The following is a 17,599-nucleotide window of genomic DNA, read 5'->3' as shown; positions in this document are numbered from 1 at the left end:
GAGAAGGGATCTGTCCATGAGGGCTGAGTTGAGAGGGTGAAGCTTCCACAGAGTATAATATTTTGAAAACCTAAAATGTTTGTAAGTGAAAAAGATTTTAACACCCCTGCATTTTTTCTCAGACATCCAACTGAAATTCCCCTGCTTTACTCTCAGCTGCACTGTTTTTGGATCCCAGTTGAAGGCTGTATCTCTTACAAGGTTGTATAATCTTAGAAGGGGGCGTGGCTGTGAGGGGGCGTAGCTGTGACTGTCGCGAAGGGACCCGCACTTCTGAATTTGCCACTACACTACTGGTCAAACATATTGTTATGCATTACCCCAAGCAGTGAGTTCTGGGAGCAGGGGTACACGGTTTAGTTTCCTTTGAATGAGAAAGCACTGAAGACTTGCAGTGCAATTCTATGTTCTCAGAAGTAAGTAGTAATCCTATATCCACCCCCATTTCTGAAACCTTGAACCGGTTAGGCACTCAGCCTCCAAGAATGCTTGGGAGCAGTTAATCAGGATTGGAGGAAACACTTTTTTTCTGACCCTGCTAAATCCTCTAGCATTCGCTTAGCTTGAAAGGGTCAGCCCCCTCAAGAGATGTAGCTATTTGTTTTATTTAAATCATTTTTTATATTTTTATTGTTGCGTATTTCCCCCTTATTATAATTTTTGTAGTCATACATATTTGGTCTACACTTTTAAATACAAAATAATTTATAGCCCACCTTTCTGCCTGACAACAGGCCTTGAAGGCAGCCTACAATAAAATCAAAGCACTATAACCATAAGGCACAACAGCACAATAAACATAAGCACAATAAACTTAAGGGGGCGGTATTTGTTAAAGCAGTGGTGAGTGATGAGGATGCTAAGCTTGCTGCTCTTTAAAGATTCTGCAGTGGCTGCAAGGGAAAGAATACCTCCCCCCCATTGCTACCTAGCAACCGGCAGTAGGTTGCGCCAGATTTTTCATCCCAGTGGGGCGGGGCATCTCTTCACCCAGCCACAGTGCATAGTCTGTGGCTCCTGGCTCTTCCCAGCAGCAATGGTAACTGAAGAAAGCTCTGGGGCAGCCTTTCCCAACCTGGTGCTCTCAATCACCTTTGGACTTCAACTCCCATCAGCCCCAGCCAGCATGGCCAATGGTCAGGAATCCTGGGAGCTGTTGTCTAAAACATCTGGAGGGCACCAGATTGGGGAAGACTGCTCCAGGGGGACAAAGATGTAAACCACGAATGTGGAACCCCTTTCAACCTCAGGGCCACATTCAGCTTCAGAGCAGCCCTTTGGGGCCACGTTCCAGTGGTGGGCAGGGCCTAGAGGCCTAGGCAGTGATTCAGCATTTTCACAGCAGCTCTTGCCCCATTGCTGGGACCCAGAGGCTTAAAATCTCTGTTCTCCAAAATCTGGGTTAAAATATAGCGTAAAATGCATCAGGGCTATTAAATGCATCAAGAAATGCAGCTTATAGACAGGTGTAATATTAATAAAAAGATGTATTGAGTTCTTTATGGTGAAAGCTGCTAAATTTATCTACCTCAGGCAAGGGGAGCAATCTTCTCCCCTGCCAGGAACACACAGCACCCTCACCGTCCTTCTACATTTCCCCTCATGGCCTAGGTGTGGGCTGGTTTATTTTTTATCAGCAATCTATAGTAGCAGTGTATTGGATTTGGTTTCAGAAGAATGACAAGTCAGGTGTGAATTTACCGAGTCATATGCAGTGTTTAATGGTGTAAGAATATTGATTTGCTAGAGTACAAAGAGTTAGTTCTCATAGCTGTATTCACATACAGTGAAGGTCAGTTTTTTTGCAACTTACAACGTACAGTAGTTCTGCACAGTATGTACCTTCTAGCTGGTAAGGATGCTTCTTTCTATGCTGCGAGACTCTTTCCTGCCAAGAGAAAAGCCTTTCTTCCTTCTCTCTGGGCAGAGTGAGTGTGTGTGCGCATGTGTGTGGTGACAATTTCTAACTCAGTGAGACTTGCTCTATAAAATCCTGAGCAGGCTGGCCTGTTACCTGTTCTCATCTGAAAGGGGGAAGGTGTACCACCTGCTCAAATAACCAGCCCTGGGACGTGCCTGTCGCTTCTTTGGGAACCGGAGTGACTGCAGCTGAAAACCAGTGCGTGTAAGCTTTCTTTCGGTTTATTCTATCATCATCCATTTTCCATCAATAAATTCTATCCTTCTTTCACACATAAACTTGAGTCATATTGGTACCTTTGAACATGTTTAGTGTGTGGGTCCTGACTGGACCAGGCCCCAGATTTAAGACAGGCAGCCCTACCATTAGGCAGAGTAAAGAGGACTCCTCAGGTGGCAGATGTTGGGGTTGCAGAGCAGTGGCGAGGTGCTGGTGGATAGAACTGTGTGCCTAACCAGTTGCTGTCAGGTATATGGGATGACAAAGTCCTGCTTCCAGTGTTCAAGTAAGATTCAACAGCCACTCTAGTCAGTTTCTGTACATGGAATGGGAGGGCAGCTGCTTGACTTTTGACTCAGGCACAGAAATGTCTTGAGACTAGGGATGTATGAGAAATTTGTTTCAGATTGTTTTTGATTCAGGATTTATCCTGTTTGCACCTTCTAGACCAAATACAAACTCAGACATAATCTGTGGTCGAAGTCCATACGTTTCCGAACTTGCAATGTGATTCATAGACCTAAAAATAGCATTCGACTGCATGCGTATATTTAAAAAATGCATATGAAAAATTCATACTTTTGAAAAATGCACACAAATACACTTGAATCAATTGGAGAATGTGTACATTTCAAAGATGCATAAATTGATGCATACATTAGGAAAAATAGGCATGAACATACACACGGCTTTTCATGCAAAAAGAAAAAAACCCTCGTCGTCTGATATAGTCTCAAGTCAGAATGAGCTAAGGGAGAATTCAGCCTTTGGAGCATTTCCATGAGCTCAAGTTTTGCTGATTTGCACATCCCTTACTTGAGCCCTATACAGCACATATTTCTGCAGCTTGTTACTGCTCCTGTGGCATCCCATGGAATTCACTACATATCCATACCCATATATTGCTTCCATCATTACAAGAATCATGTAGGTTTTCTCTCTGAATTACATATTCTAATGAAATGAGTTAGTACAGAACTCAGTTACCAGCAAGTGCTTGAAAGAAGACAACAAACTGAAGTGTATTTATTTAATTAACCACAGCTGGTCAACCAATACAACTTTAGATTTATAGTATCGGAGGAGAATTTTAACATGCTATCCTTTTAAAATACAATATCAAATATAACTGAAAGCAGAATGCTGTTAAAACTAAAATAGATTCCTCTACCTACATTATTAGGTATTTATCAGTAATCAATACACAGTGTAATACCTGTAGGGAACTGACTACTGTTACAGCTTTTGGTCTTGCATAGGACAACATGTGCTGTCAACATCAAAATGAAAAATTAAAAACAGCAGTTTTCAAGAAGCAGTGCAAGAATTCTACGTATCTGCTCAGTTCTAATCATCATGAGTATGTACTGAATATAGCTTCTTTAAAAACCAGAGAATCAAATTTTGGATCAAGCCTTGCCAGTTCCAAAGCAGCAATGAAAGCACACAAATTCTATTGAAAGATGTATTCTTTATGTTGTTACTTTGGTTCCTGAGTTTACTATTAGCAGTTAAGTAGCAGTGAATAAAATAAAAGGCGTTGGCCTTGTTTTAAAAACAACAGAACTGAATCAAGTCCCTAAAGCCTTATATTCCATGGACTGCTTAGACAAGAGACTTCCAACTGCTGCCGCCTCACAGCTGAGGTCCCCAATGTGGGGCCCATGGGCGTCACTATGCCCTTGGACACAGCCCTAGGCACCCTGCCTCTCTTGATTTTTAAAACGTAAGATTTTTTTAAATTACAAAAACATTAACCGGGAAGCCAGCATACTGCCAGACAAAGTGCCAGCCTCCAGAGCTTCTCCATCTTTATTTCCAAGAATAAAGGTCCCTGGAGGCATTCTTAGAAAAATAAAAATGGTGGATGGCTGCATCGCAGTGCGTTGTTCTGACGTGTGCCTTCCATGAAAGAGGCATTGGAGCACAAAGCTGTGAATTCAAAAGAATGGTTTTGTGTTTTGGAACTTAGAACCTACCTCTGCCTTGTACTTAGGTTCCTGTGGAAGTTAAGGTTTTGTTTTATTTTTTAGCCTCACCAGTTTACCTTCTAGAAAATGGGTTCATAGAAGTTCGTAGAATCATGGGGTTGGAAAGGGCCTACAAGACCATTGCGCCGAACCCCCTGCTGAGTGCAGGAAGCCTGATTGCCAGGTGGTCTCCCATCCAAGTACTAACCAGGGCTGACCCTGCTTAGCTTCTGAGATCAGGTGCATCCAGCCCTTTGCTTTGTGACTGGTGATGCCATGGTAGCCATTTTGAAAATGGAAGCCCCCCAGTATCTATCTTGTGAGAATCCCAATATCATGCTCTCAAAGTTCCAAATATGCTCCCCAGCCCAAGAAGGGTGGGAACCCCTTCCTGTCTAGCTCAGCCTTCCTCAACCTGGTGCCCTCCAGCTATTTTGGACTTCAGCTCTTATGATTCTTGGCTACTGGCCATACTGGCTGCAGGTGATGGGAGTTGAAGTCCTAAACCTCTGGAGGGCACCAGGTTAGACGAAGACTGGCCTAGAGCTTCCATCAAGACAAGGTCCATGCCCCCTTTTTTCTGGCCTTTGCACTATGGCCAAATCTGATGCAATACACATGAGCACGTGGACTTTCTCCACTTCTTATGTCCATTCAAAACCAGCATGGAGGCAGGAGTTGGTAGGGTCGCCATCACACCTGTAGTTTGTTTTTCCAATTATCCCCTCTCTTAGCATGAAATGGGTAAAGCATATAGACAAATTATTTGTCTATATAAACTATATTACAAAACAAATCTCCTATGCTGGACTGATTGATTCCTATGACTCCTATAGCTCCTATGCTATGCCTGTTACAAACATGTAGGAAGAAGGGTAAAAGTCACCATTCCATAACAGTAAAAGGCACAGGGACAAAACACACACCATCTCACTTTGAAATAACCTGCAGCAAGATTTTAAGCTGTTGAAAAAGGTACTTAGTCAAGCAGTATGTATCCCTTTCCACAGGAGAAGCATAGTGCATATTTATTTAATGGCTCGCGTAACGGGAGGAATTGATCAATGCTGCAGTCCAAACAACAGGTTTCACTCTGGTATGCCAAGTTTAACAGCAGCACATCCTACAGAAATCATTCTGTGCCAGTCCCTGCCAGATCATGTGTGGAAAAGAAAGAGAAAGAGGCACTATCCCTTGCAGCTTATGGCTCAAGCAGTTTGTCATCTAAGCCATGGCAGAAGGTGTCGTCAGTTAAGCCATGGCAGAAGACGTGGTCATCAAAGACTTGCTTGCTGGAGTTGTCAAACGTCTCGCCACAATAGGGGCACTCCAGAAGGTGGCTCCGCACATGAGCAGAGTACTGCTGCTCTCCAATGTCATTAGGGAAGACTTCACTGCACAGGGGGCATTTTTTCACAGAGACCTAAAGGGAGGAGAATGTGAGAGCAGAAGCAAATGACAGTATCTCTCACAGAACTGGACAATTTATGTTTGTGTCACAGCAACAAATTAAACAAGATTTGGGTTTTGTGGCACTGGGGCAAGTGGGGGAGCGAAGACACAGGTGCCTGCAGAATAGAGGATGGATAGCTAGCACTGGGCAATGAGGGTAAAGGTGACAGAAACAAAGGGTCCCAGAAGGACAATCCCAATTTGCCTTTCATCCTTCAGGGCGTGCTTGGTGCCAAACAGCTTAAAATAGGCAGAATTTTTATTGTTTTCTTATGAAATGATATGGAAGTGTTAGGAGTGATTATATAGATGGTGTCCAATTGGGTCTTGGAACTTGAAGTTTCAGTGTTTAACCATCTTCCCTGGGATCTCCAAGGAAAAGAACTAAGTCAAGAAGAGGAGCTGATCTGTTTTCCCCATAAGACCCCCTCCCAGTGTTCTCTGTCATTCTGAAATTTTATAGCTCATTCTTCAAGGCACACAGTCTCTCATTTTCTGTGGGAAAGAGCAACATGGATGCCTAAACCCAAGTCTGTGTAACTGTAAAAAAAAAACTTATTTTTCCCCAGTTTATCCCTGCCTCAATTTCATTCCTTTCTGTTGTGTCTATTGTGTCATTTTAGAACTGTATGTCCTTTGAGGCAGGGTCCTGTCCTCTCCAATTCTTTGTGTAGTGCCAAGTACATAGATAGTGCTCCAGTAAACAAGAAGAGTAGAGCAAATGAAAGCAAACAGTCAAATTAAAGGTCTTTCCCCAAAACCCAGGAGAACACAATACTTACGAAGTCTGTCTCGGGAATCTCTGGGGGTGCTGTAAAACAGAGAGTACACCTTAGCCATAGAAAGAAAAATGCAACACTCTTGACACGAACTGCTCTATGGCATAAGTAACACACCAAGATGGGGGTAGGCAACCTCACGCTCGCCAAATGTTTGGAACTACCACTCCCATAATCCCTAACTATTGGCCATGCTGGCTGGGGACAATGGGAATTGCAGTCCAAACTTCTGGAGAGCACCAGGTTGCCTATGCCTGTGCTACGTGGCAAGACCTCTGACAGTGACTGGCCCAGCTGCCTGTGCTAGCACATTAGCGGCTAAACAGAGATAAAGGGTCTCTGGCTTCCATTGGCTGAGCTGCTCTGGCTCTAGAGAAGGGCAGGGCAGGCAAAAAGTAGGTGTAAAAAGTAGATGTAGAAAAAGCTGGAGGCCTAAGAGAGGAGGCGGCAGCCGTGGCGTGAGAAGGCAACAAGGAGCTAAGGAAAGCTGGGCTAGGAGGGGCAGTTAAAAGAAGAGGGTTGGAAGAGAACATGGTCCCCATGAAAGAAGGCAAGAGAAGGCCAGAGGGAGGTAACTGAGAGGAAGAGGAAAACAGAGTTAGAATAGTCAGAGGTACGTATGGCTAGGAACAGCAGAGGCAAAGAAGGTGAAAGTTCCCGTAAAGATCTGAAATAACCATCCAGATCTTTGGCTGCAGGCTTTTAGTCAGTGCTTATATTAGCGGGAGCTTCTGAGCACTCGATAGCTCATTTAGGAAGCAAGGGGGCTGGGGGATGTATGCTTCGACTCAGAGAATTGAAATGCAGAGGTAGACTGCTTGTCTTGCTCATGAGCAAGAGCCCACACCCTGCGCAAAAGAAATAATGCAGAATATCTGTAGCAAGAGACCCCCCCCCAATAAAAACTCATCAGTGTCAGAAATTTGTTCCTGTCTGCAAGCAAATCAAAAGGTTTTTATTTCAGCAAAGGTTTAAAGTGACTGCCCTACTAGGTCACAATGCAGCGAAGCGTTCCACTCCTGCTCACCATTCAGTTCAATGGGCGTCGCTCGGGAAAACTTCCTGGCTGGATTGTGCCCCTAATCTTTACATATTCTTTGTTATTAACCATTGTCCAGGCTTGTGTGTGTGTGTGTGATATAAAAAACACAAAAATATAAGCCCCTTTGATTCAACTGGAATGCCACAATCAGGAACATTATGAGAAACATTCTTGTTCAATAAAATTCATGTCCCAGGCAGATCAAAACCATAGAGAACAAATTTGGAAATTTCTATAGAACTATACAAGTAAAAACATGATTTCATTAAATATGAATAAAAATAAAAAGGCAGAATTAAAAGAGTACAGTATCCAATCACATCACATATTATGCAAATGTGAAACTATAGAAGTAAAGGGAAGGTACTGGGTGGGGTTGCTCCTGGCAGGGAGTAATCTATGCTGGCAGAATTCTGTATTGGTAATGTATGCACCGTGCATTGTCTTGTTTTCTTTCCCTATTGTAACCTTTGTCAACAAATACCATGTCAACAAATTTCTTTCTATAATTGTCTTAAATATACTTGCTTGGCATTAATAAATGTTTACAATATAGTCTATGAGCATCTATTTGTAAAGTAACTGTGTTGAGTATAAGATGACTGGGTCCTTCCCAGCATCAGAAGAACCACATCTCTGTGGACCCAGATATAGAGAGGAAGTGGGAGCCTGTCAAGATAACTGGAGGTCTGCTTAATTAGATTATCCATAAATTATTTCTCTGACAATTGTCTACCCCACTGCCTGGCAGTCACCCCTCCTGAGTTGATGGAGGCCATCTCAAAGGTACTGTTTTAAAACTTTAATAGCCACACTGAAGCCCCCTTATCGGGAACAGTGCAGGACTTCATGGCCTCAAATTGTATCTGGCCCAATGCACTTAGCTGGGCATATACTAGGGCTGCTGCTTCTTTCAAGTTAGGATGAAGACAACCACATATGTGGGTGAGAGAATCTTAACTGGTTCCATTGTCACGGACAGATCATTACCTGGTCAGGTTTGGGCTGTGACACCTAATATCCACTGCAGGGGTCTGGGACCCATTAAACTGGCCTTCCCTGAAAGCTTATCAGGAATCCATTTGAATCCATGTCTTTTGGGGGATTTTCTGATATATATGTTCGGTGGTTGTGTTACAGGGTTGGCTGATCTTTGGAAGAGGGACCTGGACTATTGTTCCTAAGCATCCTCTCCCTATTTTTGAGTTTAGCCAGCTCCTTGGTTTTCTAAGGAGCTGGGAACAACACAGACAACAAGAGTGCAAATGGTGGGAAGACTTGAGATGAACCCAACTGAACAAAGGCTAGACTCTCCATTAGGGCCTACTCTGCGGCAGTGATAACGGCAAAGAAATCTTACTTCTCTGCCACTGTTGCATCTGCAATAGTGTCTTCCAGAGGAGCTCTTCCAGGTGTTGCGAAAGGCCTTCTACAGTCTGGCCAAGTGGGGAAGTGATACAACCACTGTTGGAATGTTGTGATGGTTTTGCAAGACATTTTGCAGATCAAATCATTCAGATCTGTTCTGATTTGAAGTCCACTTTTGGAGGAAGATCATGGATACCTTCCAGATTGTTGACCCCAAGGACCTGGATGGAACTTGATCAAGCACAGGTATGTTTGATCCTTGCCTATTGCTGCTTAAAGCGGTACAATAAGACATGTGTAATTGGCTCGCAGAGGGAGTCAATGCCGCTTACAGTTCTCAAAGAGGTTATGGTGAGACCCTTATTAAAGAAATCTACCCTTGACTTTGGCAGTAATAATTGTTAGTTTCTATCCTTCCTACCTTAATAAGGTGTTCAAGTGTGGTTTCATCCCAGCTCCAGGTTTTTCCGAATGAAACTGTTTTGCATCCATTCCAGTCTTGTTTTAAGCCTTGTTTTGGAATGGAAACTGCCTTGATTGCCCTGGTGGATGACCTGCACCAGGAGGAGTGCTACCCTGATCATTCTCCTGGATCATTCAGCAGCTGACCATGGTATCCTTTTGGCCTATCTGGGTATAAGTGAGCTTTCCCCAACATGGTGCTCTCCAGATATTTTGGACTTCAACTTCCATGAGCCCCAGTCCACATGACCAATGATCAGAAATTCTGGGAGTTGTAGTCCAAAACATCTGGAGGTCAGGGAAAGCTGGTATATGTGATAGCACTCTTCAGTGACTCCATTTCTATCTCAAAGACTGGACCCAGAAGCGTTGCCTGGAGAATGCTCTATTATTCCATGACTTTTGGGGTATCACAAGGTTCTACCTTGTCTCCCGTTGCTTTTTAATATGTACATGAACCCACTGGGTGAGGTCTTCTGAAGGTCTGAGCTGAGATGTCACCAGTACGTAAACAACATACAGCTCTACCTCTTGTTCCCATTGTCCAATCCCAGGCAGGCAGTAGAAGTGATCATAGCTGTATGGAATCAATTCAAGAGTAGCTGGGGGTTAACAAGCTGAAAGTTAATTCAGACAAGATGCCAGTACTATTTGTCAAGAATACTGGTGATCTAGGTGAGATGGTTCAACCTGTTCTGGATGAGGTTGCACTCCCCTTGAAGGGACAGGTACGTAGCTTGGGGGAAGTCATTGATCCATTACTTTCCCTGGATGCTCAGGTGATGGTGGTTGCTAGGAGTGCCCTTTACCAGTGTTGGCTGATATGCCAGCTGCAGCCTTACTTGGAGAAGGCAGACTTGGCTTCAGTCATTCATGCTTTAGTTACCTTCCAATTGGATTACTACTGTGCACAGTATGTGGCGCTGTCTTTGAAGACAGTCCAGAAATTTCAGTTTGTTCAAAATACAGTAGCCAGGCTTGGTCTGGCACTCACCAGGCAGAGTGTACAACTCTGATCTTATGTCAACTCTGCTGGCTTCCTATTAGCTTCCAGGATGAATTCAAACTGTTGGTCCTATCCTTTAAAGCCCTATATTCTGTTTTAAACTTAAAAGTTTTTATATTACATTTTACTATGTTATTGTATTTTATGGTTTTATGTTCTGTTTTGTGAACAGCCCAGAGAGCTTCAGCAATTGGGTAGCATAAAAATATAATAAATAAAAATAATAAATATAAATGGCTCAGGACCAGGTTAACCTTAGGGACATTCTTACTCCCATATACACCTAGCCCAGAAGTTAAGCAGTATCAGAGGCCTTGGTCTTGGTGCCAGCTTGGGAGATTTGGTGGGTAGGCAAAAGACACAGGGTCTTTTCTGTGGTGATGCCTCAACTCTGGAATGTTCTCCCAACTAAAATTCATCAGGTTCCCTTGTCTGTCTTTTGCCAGAAACAGAAGATGCTTATTTCAATGAGCTTTTAATGTGTAACATCTAGTTTTACTACTGCCAGTTTTGCTGTGTAAAATCTTTTACTCTTGCTGCTGTTAGGTTTGTGTTTTAAGTGTTCGTTGTATTTTATTTTTGCTTTCAGATGTTGTACTTACATTTTCATTGATCATATTCTATGGTTTTACAATTATGCTATATAATATTTTTGTTTACAATTATGTCTTGGATATGTTTGGTAGAAGAGCAGGATGTAAATAAATTAATAATGATGATTTTAAAATGATGCTGAAAGGCAGAGCAGCAGTTAAATAAATAAAAACAACTGACAAAAAGCCATTCCTATACATATGGGGGACCACAGGGTGGCAGTATTGGCTTTTTCCACAAGCCTAAGGTGGAGAGACTCCATCTAAAAAGAACAACCCCCACTAAAAAACCAAGGCTTATTACAGCATTCCCCACCCTACAGCCCTCCAGATGTGTTGCACTTTGAATTCCATCACCCTGGCCATACTGGCTGGGGATGTTGGGTGTTGTAGTCCAACACATGTGAAGGACTGGCTTATTAGTTCATTCCCACCACCGAGGCTGTGGTGTGCCAAATGGGAGAGGGCTATCTTGCAGCTGGTTTCAGCGGTTTTAATCCCCAGCTGTTGTCTTTCCTCTCTCTTTTACAGGGAGAGTTGCTGACTGTAGCTTGTTTAACAGTCAGCCACGATGCAGATTTTATTTGCTCTCAGAAGTAAGGGAAGCTTGCCATAAAATGGCACCTTAAAGGCTAACATGGCATTTTACTGTGTTCTTCCAGAGCATGTGCTGCTGTTGCAAGTTGTAACGTGTGCACAGAAGGGAACCAAAACAAAACAGCTTACACCAGTGTCTCATCAAGATGAGCTGGTAGGGTAGCAATTTCACTCATTATTTTATTTTGTTATGCAGTGTGCTACTGAGAATGTTCTACAAATGTTACATGGTGAAGTGTACAACAAGTGCAAGGAATTTTAAAGAAACATGTTTTCCATGTTTCACCACTCCTATCTAGATCTCCAACTTGTACTTACCGTAGGGAAGGGCTATAGCTCAGTGGCATGCTTTGCACATAGAAGGTCTCAGGTGCAATCATAGGAAGCTGCTTTATGCCAACTCTGACCATTGGTCCATTTAGTTCTCTACACTGGCAAGCAGCTGCTCCCCATGGACTCTGAAGGATTATCCTAGCCCTACCTGGAGCTGCCAGGGACTGAACTCAGGACCATCTGCATACAAGTCATGTGCTCTACCACCAAGCTAGAGCTCTTCCACCTCACTGTATTTTCATAACATACTTCATATTAGTGCACAACCAGAATAGTTGACAGCCCCACCCCCGAAAGCTATCCCAATTGTAATTTTCTCAGCGCATACATGCTTGAACAGCAGCATTAGTCTGCCACCAGTGTGAAAAGTCCGTTTGGATCTGTACCTAGGCTAGGAATGTACAGGTTTTGTTAAACCCATTCCGTCTATATTTTGCAGGTTGTCAAGCATCTTTCATTCCGTCGTCTGCTCATTGACGGAATCTGATTTTTTTTAACCGGAATTTTGTTCTACTTGCGCAAGTCCACTAACGCATTAGTTAATACAAATATGCACATATCCCCCCTCCCCCAAGTGAAAAACTGATCCACAAGTCCATGGAATCCACATGATTTGGGACAAGTCTGTCTGCTGCAGAATCCACAAGTTGGATTCATATAAATCCAAACTCATTTGACTCCACTGCAGATTTCTCTGACATCCCATTTATCTCTTCTCCACCCTGTTTGGAGAATTTCCTTCACCCTCAGGCACTATGATCATGTGACTAAAAACAATTTAGCAAGTAGTTCATTCCTGTGCCCTGCAAAAAAGAAACTTAATTTTCCATCATTGCAAAATTTGGCTCTGCAAGCACAGGAGTGTGGTATGTGTATTAAACACCTGGACATTAAAATATAAACTCATGCACCTTTGTCTCCAGTTCAGCCTTCTAACTGGATTTCCTAGCGTACTCACCAGCATACGGATTCCCAAACAAAAGGACTGAATGTTCTGATGATTGGGTTAGGGACCCAGAAGGTGCATCACCTCTCATTTCAGGAAAGTGTGCCATCAGGTCTTGGTTCTCCTGCCTTAATCTCTGCGAAGGAACACATGGCAGAATAAATCAATGCCTTTTGAAGCCATCACTTGTAAGCGGTTGGGACCTGAAGTGGTTGCTTGCATCTGAGAAACAAAGGAAGCAGTGGCAAAACTTGTTATTCTGGCCTTCCTCAGCCAGAGGCCTTTCAAATGGTTTGGACTACAACTCCCGTCAGCCGCAGTTTGTAAACAGCTGCTTACATACAGGAAGTACATAATGGCCAACGGTCAGGAAGGAGTGCTGGGAGTTGTTGTCCGAAACATAGAGGGCATCAGGTTGGTGAAGCCTGCTTTATTCACTACAGAAAACCTGCCTCTTTCCTATCCCCTAGTCTGCTTTAGAGTGCTGGACAATCCACACCAATCTATGGGAATGGGATGAGCTGGAGTACCTTTTGACTGGGCAATTCAGAGTAGGATGTTTCAGCTGAAGCATGAAGGAACAGAAGTGAGGTGGGAGGCAGGAACCAGCAATGAATCAATGATGGGGCAGAGGGAACGAGAGGAATTGGGCAGGGAAACCGAGGCAGGTGCTCTAGCCTGTGGACTGTGTTGCATTATTCTCAAAAATCTATTTGTTACATCTTTCAGTATCCTTCAAGGCAAGTTTGCAAATAAGGCCATGGAAGTCACTAGCTCACCAATCCACTTTTTTTTCCCTGGCCCACCTGCCCACACATACCTGTATTAGTAATTTGTGACACTCTGACAGCTTGAAAGAACCAACACTCTTCCAGTTTATGAAAGCTTCCTTGTTTGGTAAGTTACCTAGAAGCCATTCTTGCTTGGTGAGCAGCTATTTACAAGCGCAACTTTAAAGGCTTTAAATCATCAGGTACTTGCTTTCCCAGTGATCTCTAAAAGGTATTGCCACTACTCCATAAGAACAACTCTTGGCTATGGTGGTTGGGGGTGATGGGGGTTGTAGTAAAACATATCTGGAGGGCACCACGTTGAGGAAGGTTGCCCTGGGCAACTTGTATACAGCAACATGCTTCCATCCATTGCACAACAGTTCCTATAATAATCTCTTAAAGGTGGCACATTTATTTTCACAACATTTGAGCATTTCTGCCCAAAAAAACATGTGTGTGATCTTCTGCCACCCCCACTTGACAGAACTTGCACCTGATTCTCCTTTTGCATTTCAACCAACTCCTGCTGCAGGGTCTGAAGCAAACGTGTTGTCTCCTCCAGTTTCTCCTCTGAATCTTGCTGAGGAAAGAGAAATGAGGATTTGCAACGAGGAGCTAAACGTTATCAAGAGCAGCTGTATACCATCATCTGTCTGATTTTTTAAACCTCAACCTTCCTCCAAGGAGCTCAGGGCAATGTACATGGTTCCCCCATGCCACTTTATCCTCACAACAACCCTGTGGGGCAGGGCAGGCTGTGAGATGGTGATGAAGTCAAGGTCACCCAGAAAATCTCATGGCTGAACAGGGATTTGAACCTGGATCTCTCCAGTCTAAGTCCTGCTCTCTAACCACAACATAAAATTGGCTCTCATAGAAGGGTAGTTACTACTCTCCATTCAGGGTGCCCTGATTCAGTCACCTCTATATAAATCTAAATCCATCAGTAGGAGTCCCTGCAGACCTTAAGATAGGAACTTAGAGAGGGTAAGCCACTTCCCTTCTCACTATCTCTCAGTTCTTGTGAGTCAGCCTCAAATGTGCTTCTTCCTCCTGAAGAAGCATGACACTCTGACTGTATTCTGCACGGCATTTCCAAGACACTAACTTCGGGTAGCCCTTCATTTTCAGAATGCGCTGTCAGGGCCCAGCTTCACCACTGCGGCGTGCCTTGTCGGTTATAGCCAGGATTTGATTAGAAGTATAGCCTGGAAAAGCTTGGGCCTATTCAGCCTCTGGAATGTCAGAATCCGTGTGAGCTTATCTCTGCCAGTGCTCTCAGGGCAGAGCCAGGGGGAGTCACCCAACTCCCTGTCCACCTGCTGGTCTGGCCTTGGAGGGCAGGGAGGCTGGAAGCTGTCCATGAGACCCTGACAGAGGTGGGGTGGGATTTGCAGAACGGTCGCTCAGGCTGAAGCGTCACTGCTGGAGGGCTGAATAGGCCCAAGCCCTTCCAGGCTACTTCTAATCAAATCCTGGCTATAACCTACAAGGCCCACCGCAGTGCTGAACCTGGGCCCTGTCATGCGCTAAGCATGCCTCGATGGCCTGCTACTTCCCTGTCCTTTGTAATGTTAAACCACGGAGGCAGGTTTCAACAGAGAAAACGTACACAGGACCAACGACTCCATTGCTTCAGTGTGGGCTAATGGTTAAGCTGGGCACCCCAACTAGAGATGTAACGTTTCTGGATATTCTCATGGGAAAAAAAGAAGTCTCCCCCACCCCACCACATTTTTCTGGCTTTTTTCCAGGCCCCAGCTTGAATGTCTTCCAGATATTTTGGCCTACAGCTCCCATCAAACTTCACCAATGGTCAGGGATTGTAGGAGTTGTAGTCCCAAAGAACTGGAGGTCACCACATAGGTGAAGGATGGGTTAGAGAGTCAAACTAGGGCCTGGAGACCTGTGTTCAAATTCCCACTCAGCCATGAAACTCAGTGGGTGGCCTTGGGCCAGTCGCAATCCCTCTGCCTAACCTACCTCACAGGGTTGTTATGAGGACAAAATCGGGGAGGGAAGGGGAAGAACCATCTACAAGGCCTTGGAGGAAGGGTGGGATATAAGTGCACTGAATAAATAAAACAATTTCCAGAACAATCCCTACCTGTGAACCCATCTTTACCATCCACAGCTGCCCCCATTCTAAAAAGCTAAAATGCCCTTTTTAAGGCTCAGCTACTGGCAGTAAGAGCATTAAGCTGGTTTTTCTTACATTTTGGCCCCACCCACCACTGGAATGCGGCCCCTGAGATCTTCTCTGAAACTGAATTCGGCCCTTGGGCTGAGATTCCCCACCCCTGATATAGAACCTCCATGTTCAGAAGCAGCGTACCCTTAAATACCACTTGCTGGAGAACAGTGGGAGACAGCTATTGCCTTCATGCCCTGCTTGTGGGCCTCCCAGAGGTATCACTGCGGGAAGCAGGATGCTGATCTAGATGCCGGCTGCTACGGTGCAAGCAATGGTGGAGGAAGGCCACTGCTTTCTTGCCTGGTTTTGCGGCCTTCCCAAAACCATCAGAATCACTGCTCTGGGAAACAGGTTTAGCACTTGCGTTCCTCTCTCCAGCAGGACATGTTCTATTTGGAGACTGACAGGATACAATGTCCTATTCTCTCTTCCTACAGGCGATTACTACCCAGTGCAAAGTAAAAGTTTTCCTGCAAGGCTATACCAGACAGGAAAGGTACGGCAGAGGTAACAGGAAGAATACAAAGCAAACAGAGGAGGAGGAACATATCATTGTGCAGACACATGGATTTTGTTCGGGGGGTGGGGGGGTGGAAGGACACTCAATGATCTACAGCAGTGATCTGAAGCTTTCATCCTGTGGGGGAATCCATTCCCTATTGCATCTCCCACAGAACCTATTGCAGGCTCCAAAGGATTCTGGGCATGTTCCAGGGAACACCATCAGTTCATGCAGAGATCATAGGTCTACTTGCCCTCACTGCTGCCCTGCACAAACCGAGAGTACACCTTAGAACAGAGGTGAGCAAACTATGGCCCAGATTTCATCTGGCCCTTGGGCTAATTTCAAAAGCCCTCCGCGAGCGATCTGTTCAGACCTCGGGGAAAAGGGCTCTGTATCTCCTCCAGCAGTCCGTGGGTGGGATGGGGGGATGGGGAAAGGGGTAGGGAGAGAAAAGGGCTCACTCTACCCACTTTTAGTTTTTGGCCCTGCCCACTGCTGGCTTCTGCCCCATGTACCAGCAGTCTATGGCCTTCAACAGATTGCCATGTGGCCTTCAACAGGATGAAGCTCCCCATTCCTGCTTTAGAACGTACCCATTTCTCAGCTGTGAATGCACACTGAAGGGGAAAACCAGTAGCGGCAGACAAGACAAGTTTCAAGGAAAGTTTGTTTGCCCATTACCGATCTTCTCATTAAGGAGGCTGATAAGCTTCTGACCATCAGAACATACAAAGCCACCTAATCAGACAGCTTCATCTGATTCATCCATCTAGCCCTGTACTGACACTACTTTTGACTGGAATCAGGTCTCCAAGTTCTCAAGCAAGGGTTTTCCCCAGCCCTACTACCCAACACCCTCTAAACAGGAGATGCCAGGAATTGAACCTGCAAGTTTATGCATGCAAAACATTTGCTCAGTTAGCAAACAAGGGTCCCTCCCCATGAGGAATCCCTATAACACAGTTTGAACCCCACTGATTTACAATAATGAGGAGGGGTAAGTAAGGCTACCTGATTAAGTAAAATGGCATTCAACTGATGATTCTCTTCATTCAGCTTTTCCAGGCATCTTGCTTTGTCTTGATATGCCCCCTGCAGGTTTTCCATTTCCTTCTCTTGACTCTGCACTCGTGACTGCAATAGAACAAGAGGCAGACATGACTCCCCAAGACCCAGTTTATGAAAGGAACGCTGGGCAATCAGGCTCAATGTTAGCCCCATTATGTTTTGGTAAGGTTTCCAGATTTATAATTATGAGATTACTAGAATTTTAGAGCAGTGGTCCCAGGAGAGATGTGGAGGCTAAGAACCTGTTAGGTTTCAAAATAAATGCCTATTGGATGCCATAGATCAAGACAAGTTACTTTAAATACCTAGTGAGTGCCCAGAAAGGAGGTTTAGTTTTCAGAAGCGATTCTATTTTTTAACTCCCAAGTGTA

General features: G+C 44.4%; 1 protein-coding gene across 4 annotated transcripts in view; it reads right to left on the bottom strand.

Annotated features, from left to right (window-relative positions):
* Positions 1-3,156: 3,156 nt before the first annotated feature.
* Positions 3,157-17,599, bottom strand: part of CALCOCO2 (calcium binding and coiled-coil domain 2) — a 45,277-nt gene continuing 30,834 nt past the window's right edge. For 2 of the 4 annotated variants that reach the window (XM_084804820.1, XM_084804819.1), the window contains exons 9-13: positions 17,172-17,294; positions 13,955-14,041; positions 12,701-12,824; positions 6,345-6,373; positions 5,214-5,533 (exon numbers count right to left, since the gene is read on the bottom strand). In XM_084804820.1, the coding sequence (XP_084660946.1) occupies positions 5,312-5,533; positions 6,345-6,373; positions 12,701-12,824; positions 13,955-14,041; positions 17,172-17,294 (585 nt within the window). In that variant the 3' untranslated portion in view covers positions 5,214-5,311. Of the gene's footprint in view, positions 4,526-5,213; positions 5,534-6,344; positions 6,374-12,700; positions 12,911-13,954; positions 14,042-17,171; positions 17,295-17,599 lie in introns of those variants that run through there. The other 2 variants (XM_084804821.1, XM_084804822.1) reach the window with 2 other exon arrangements.

The sequence above is a fragment of the Heloderma suspectum genome, chromosome 6 (genome assembly GCF_057233095.1).
Source record: "Heloderma suspectum isolate Gila_16-S chromosome 6, 16-S_ref, whole genome shotgun sequence".
NCBI lineage: Eukaryota > Metazoa > Chordata > Lepidosauria > Squamata > Helodermatidae > Heloderma > Heloderma suspectum.
Note: the sequence above shows the minus strand (reverse complement) of the source record. Positions and strands in the feature narration are given on the sequence as shown.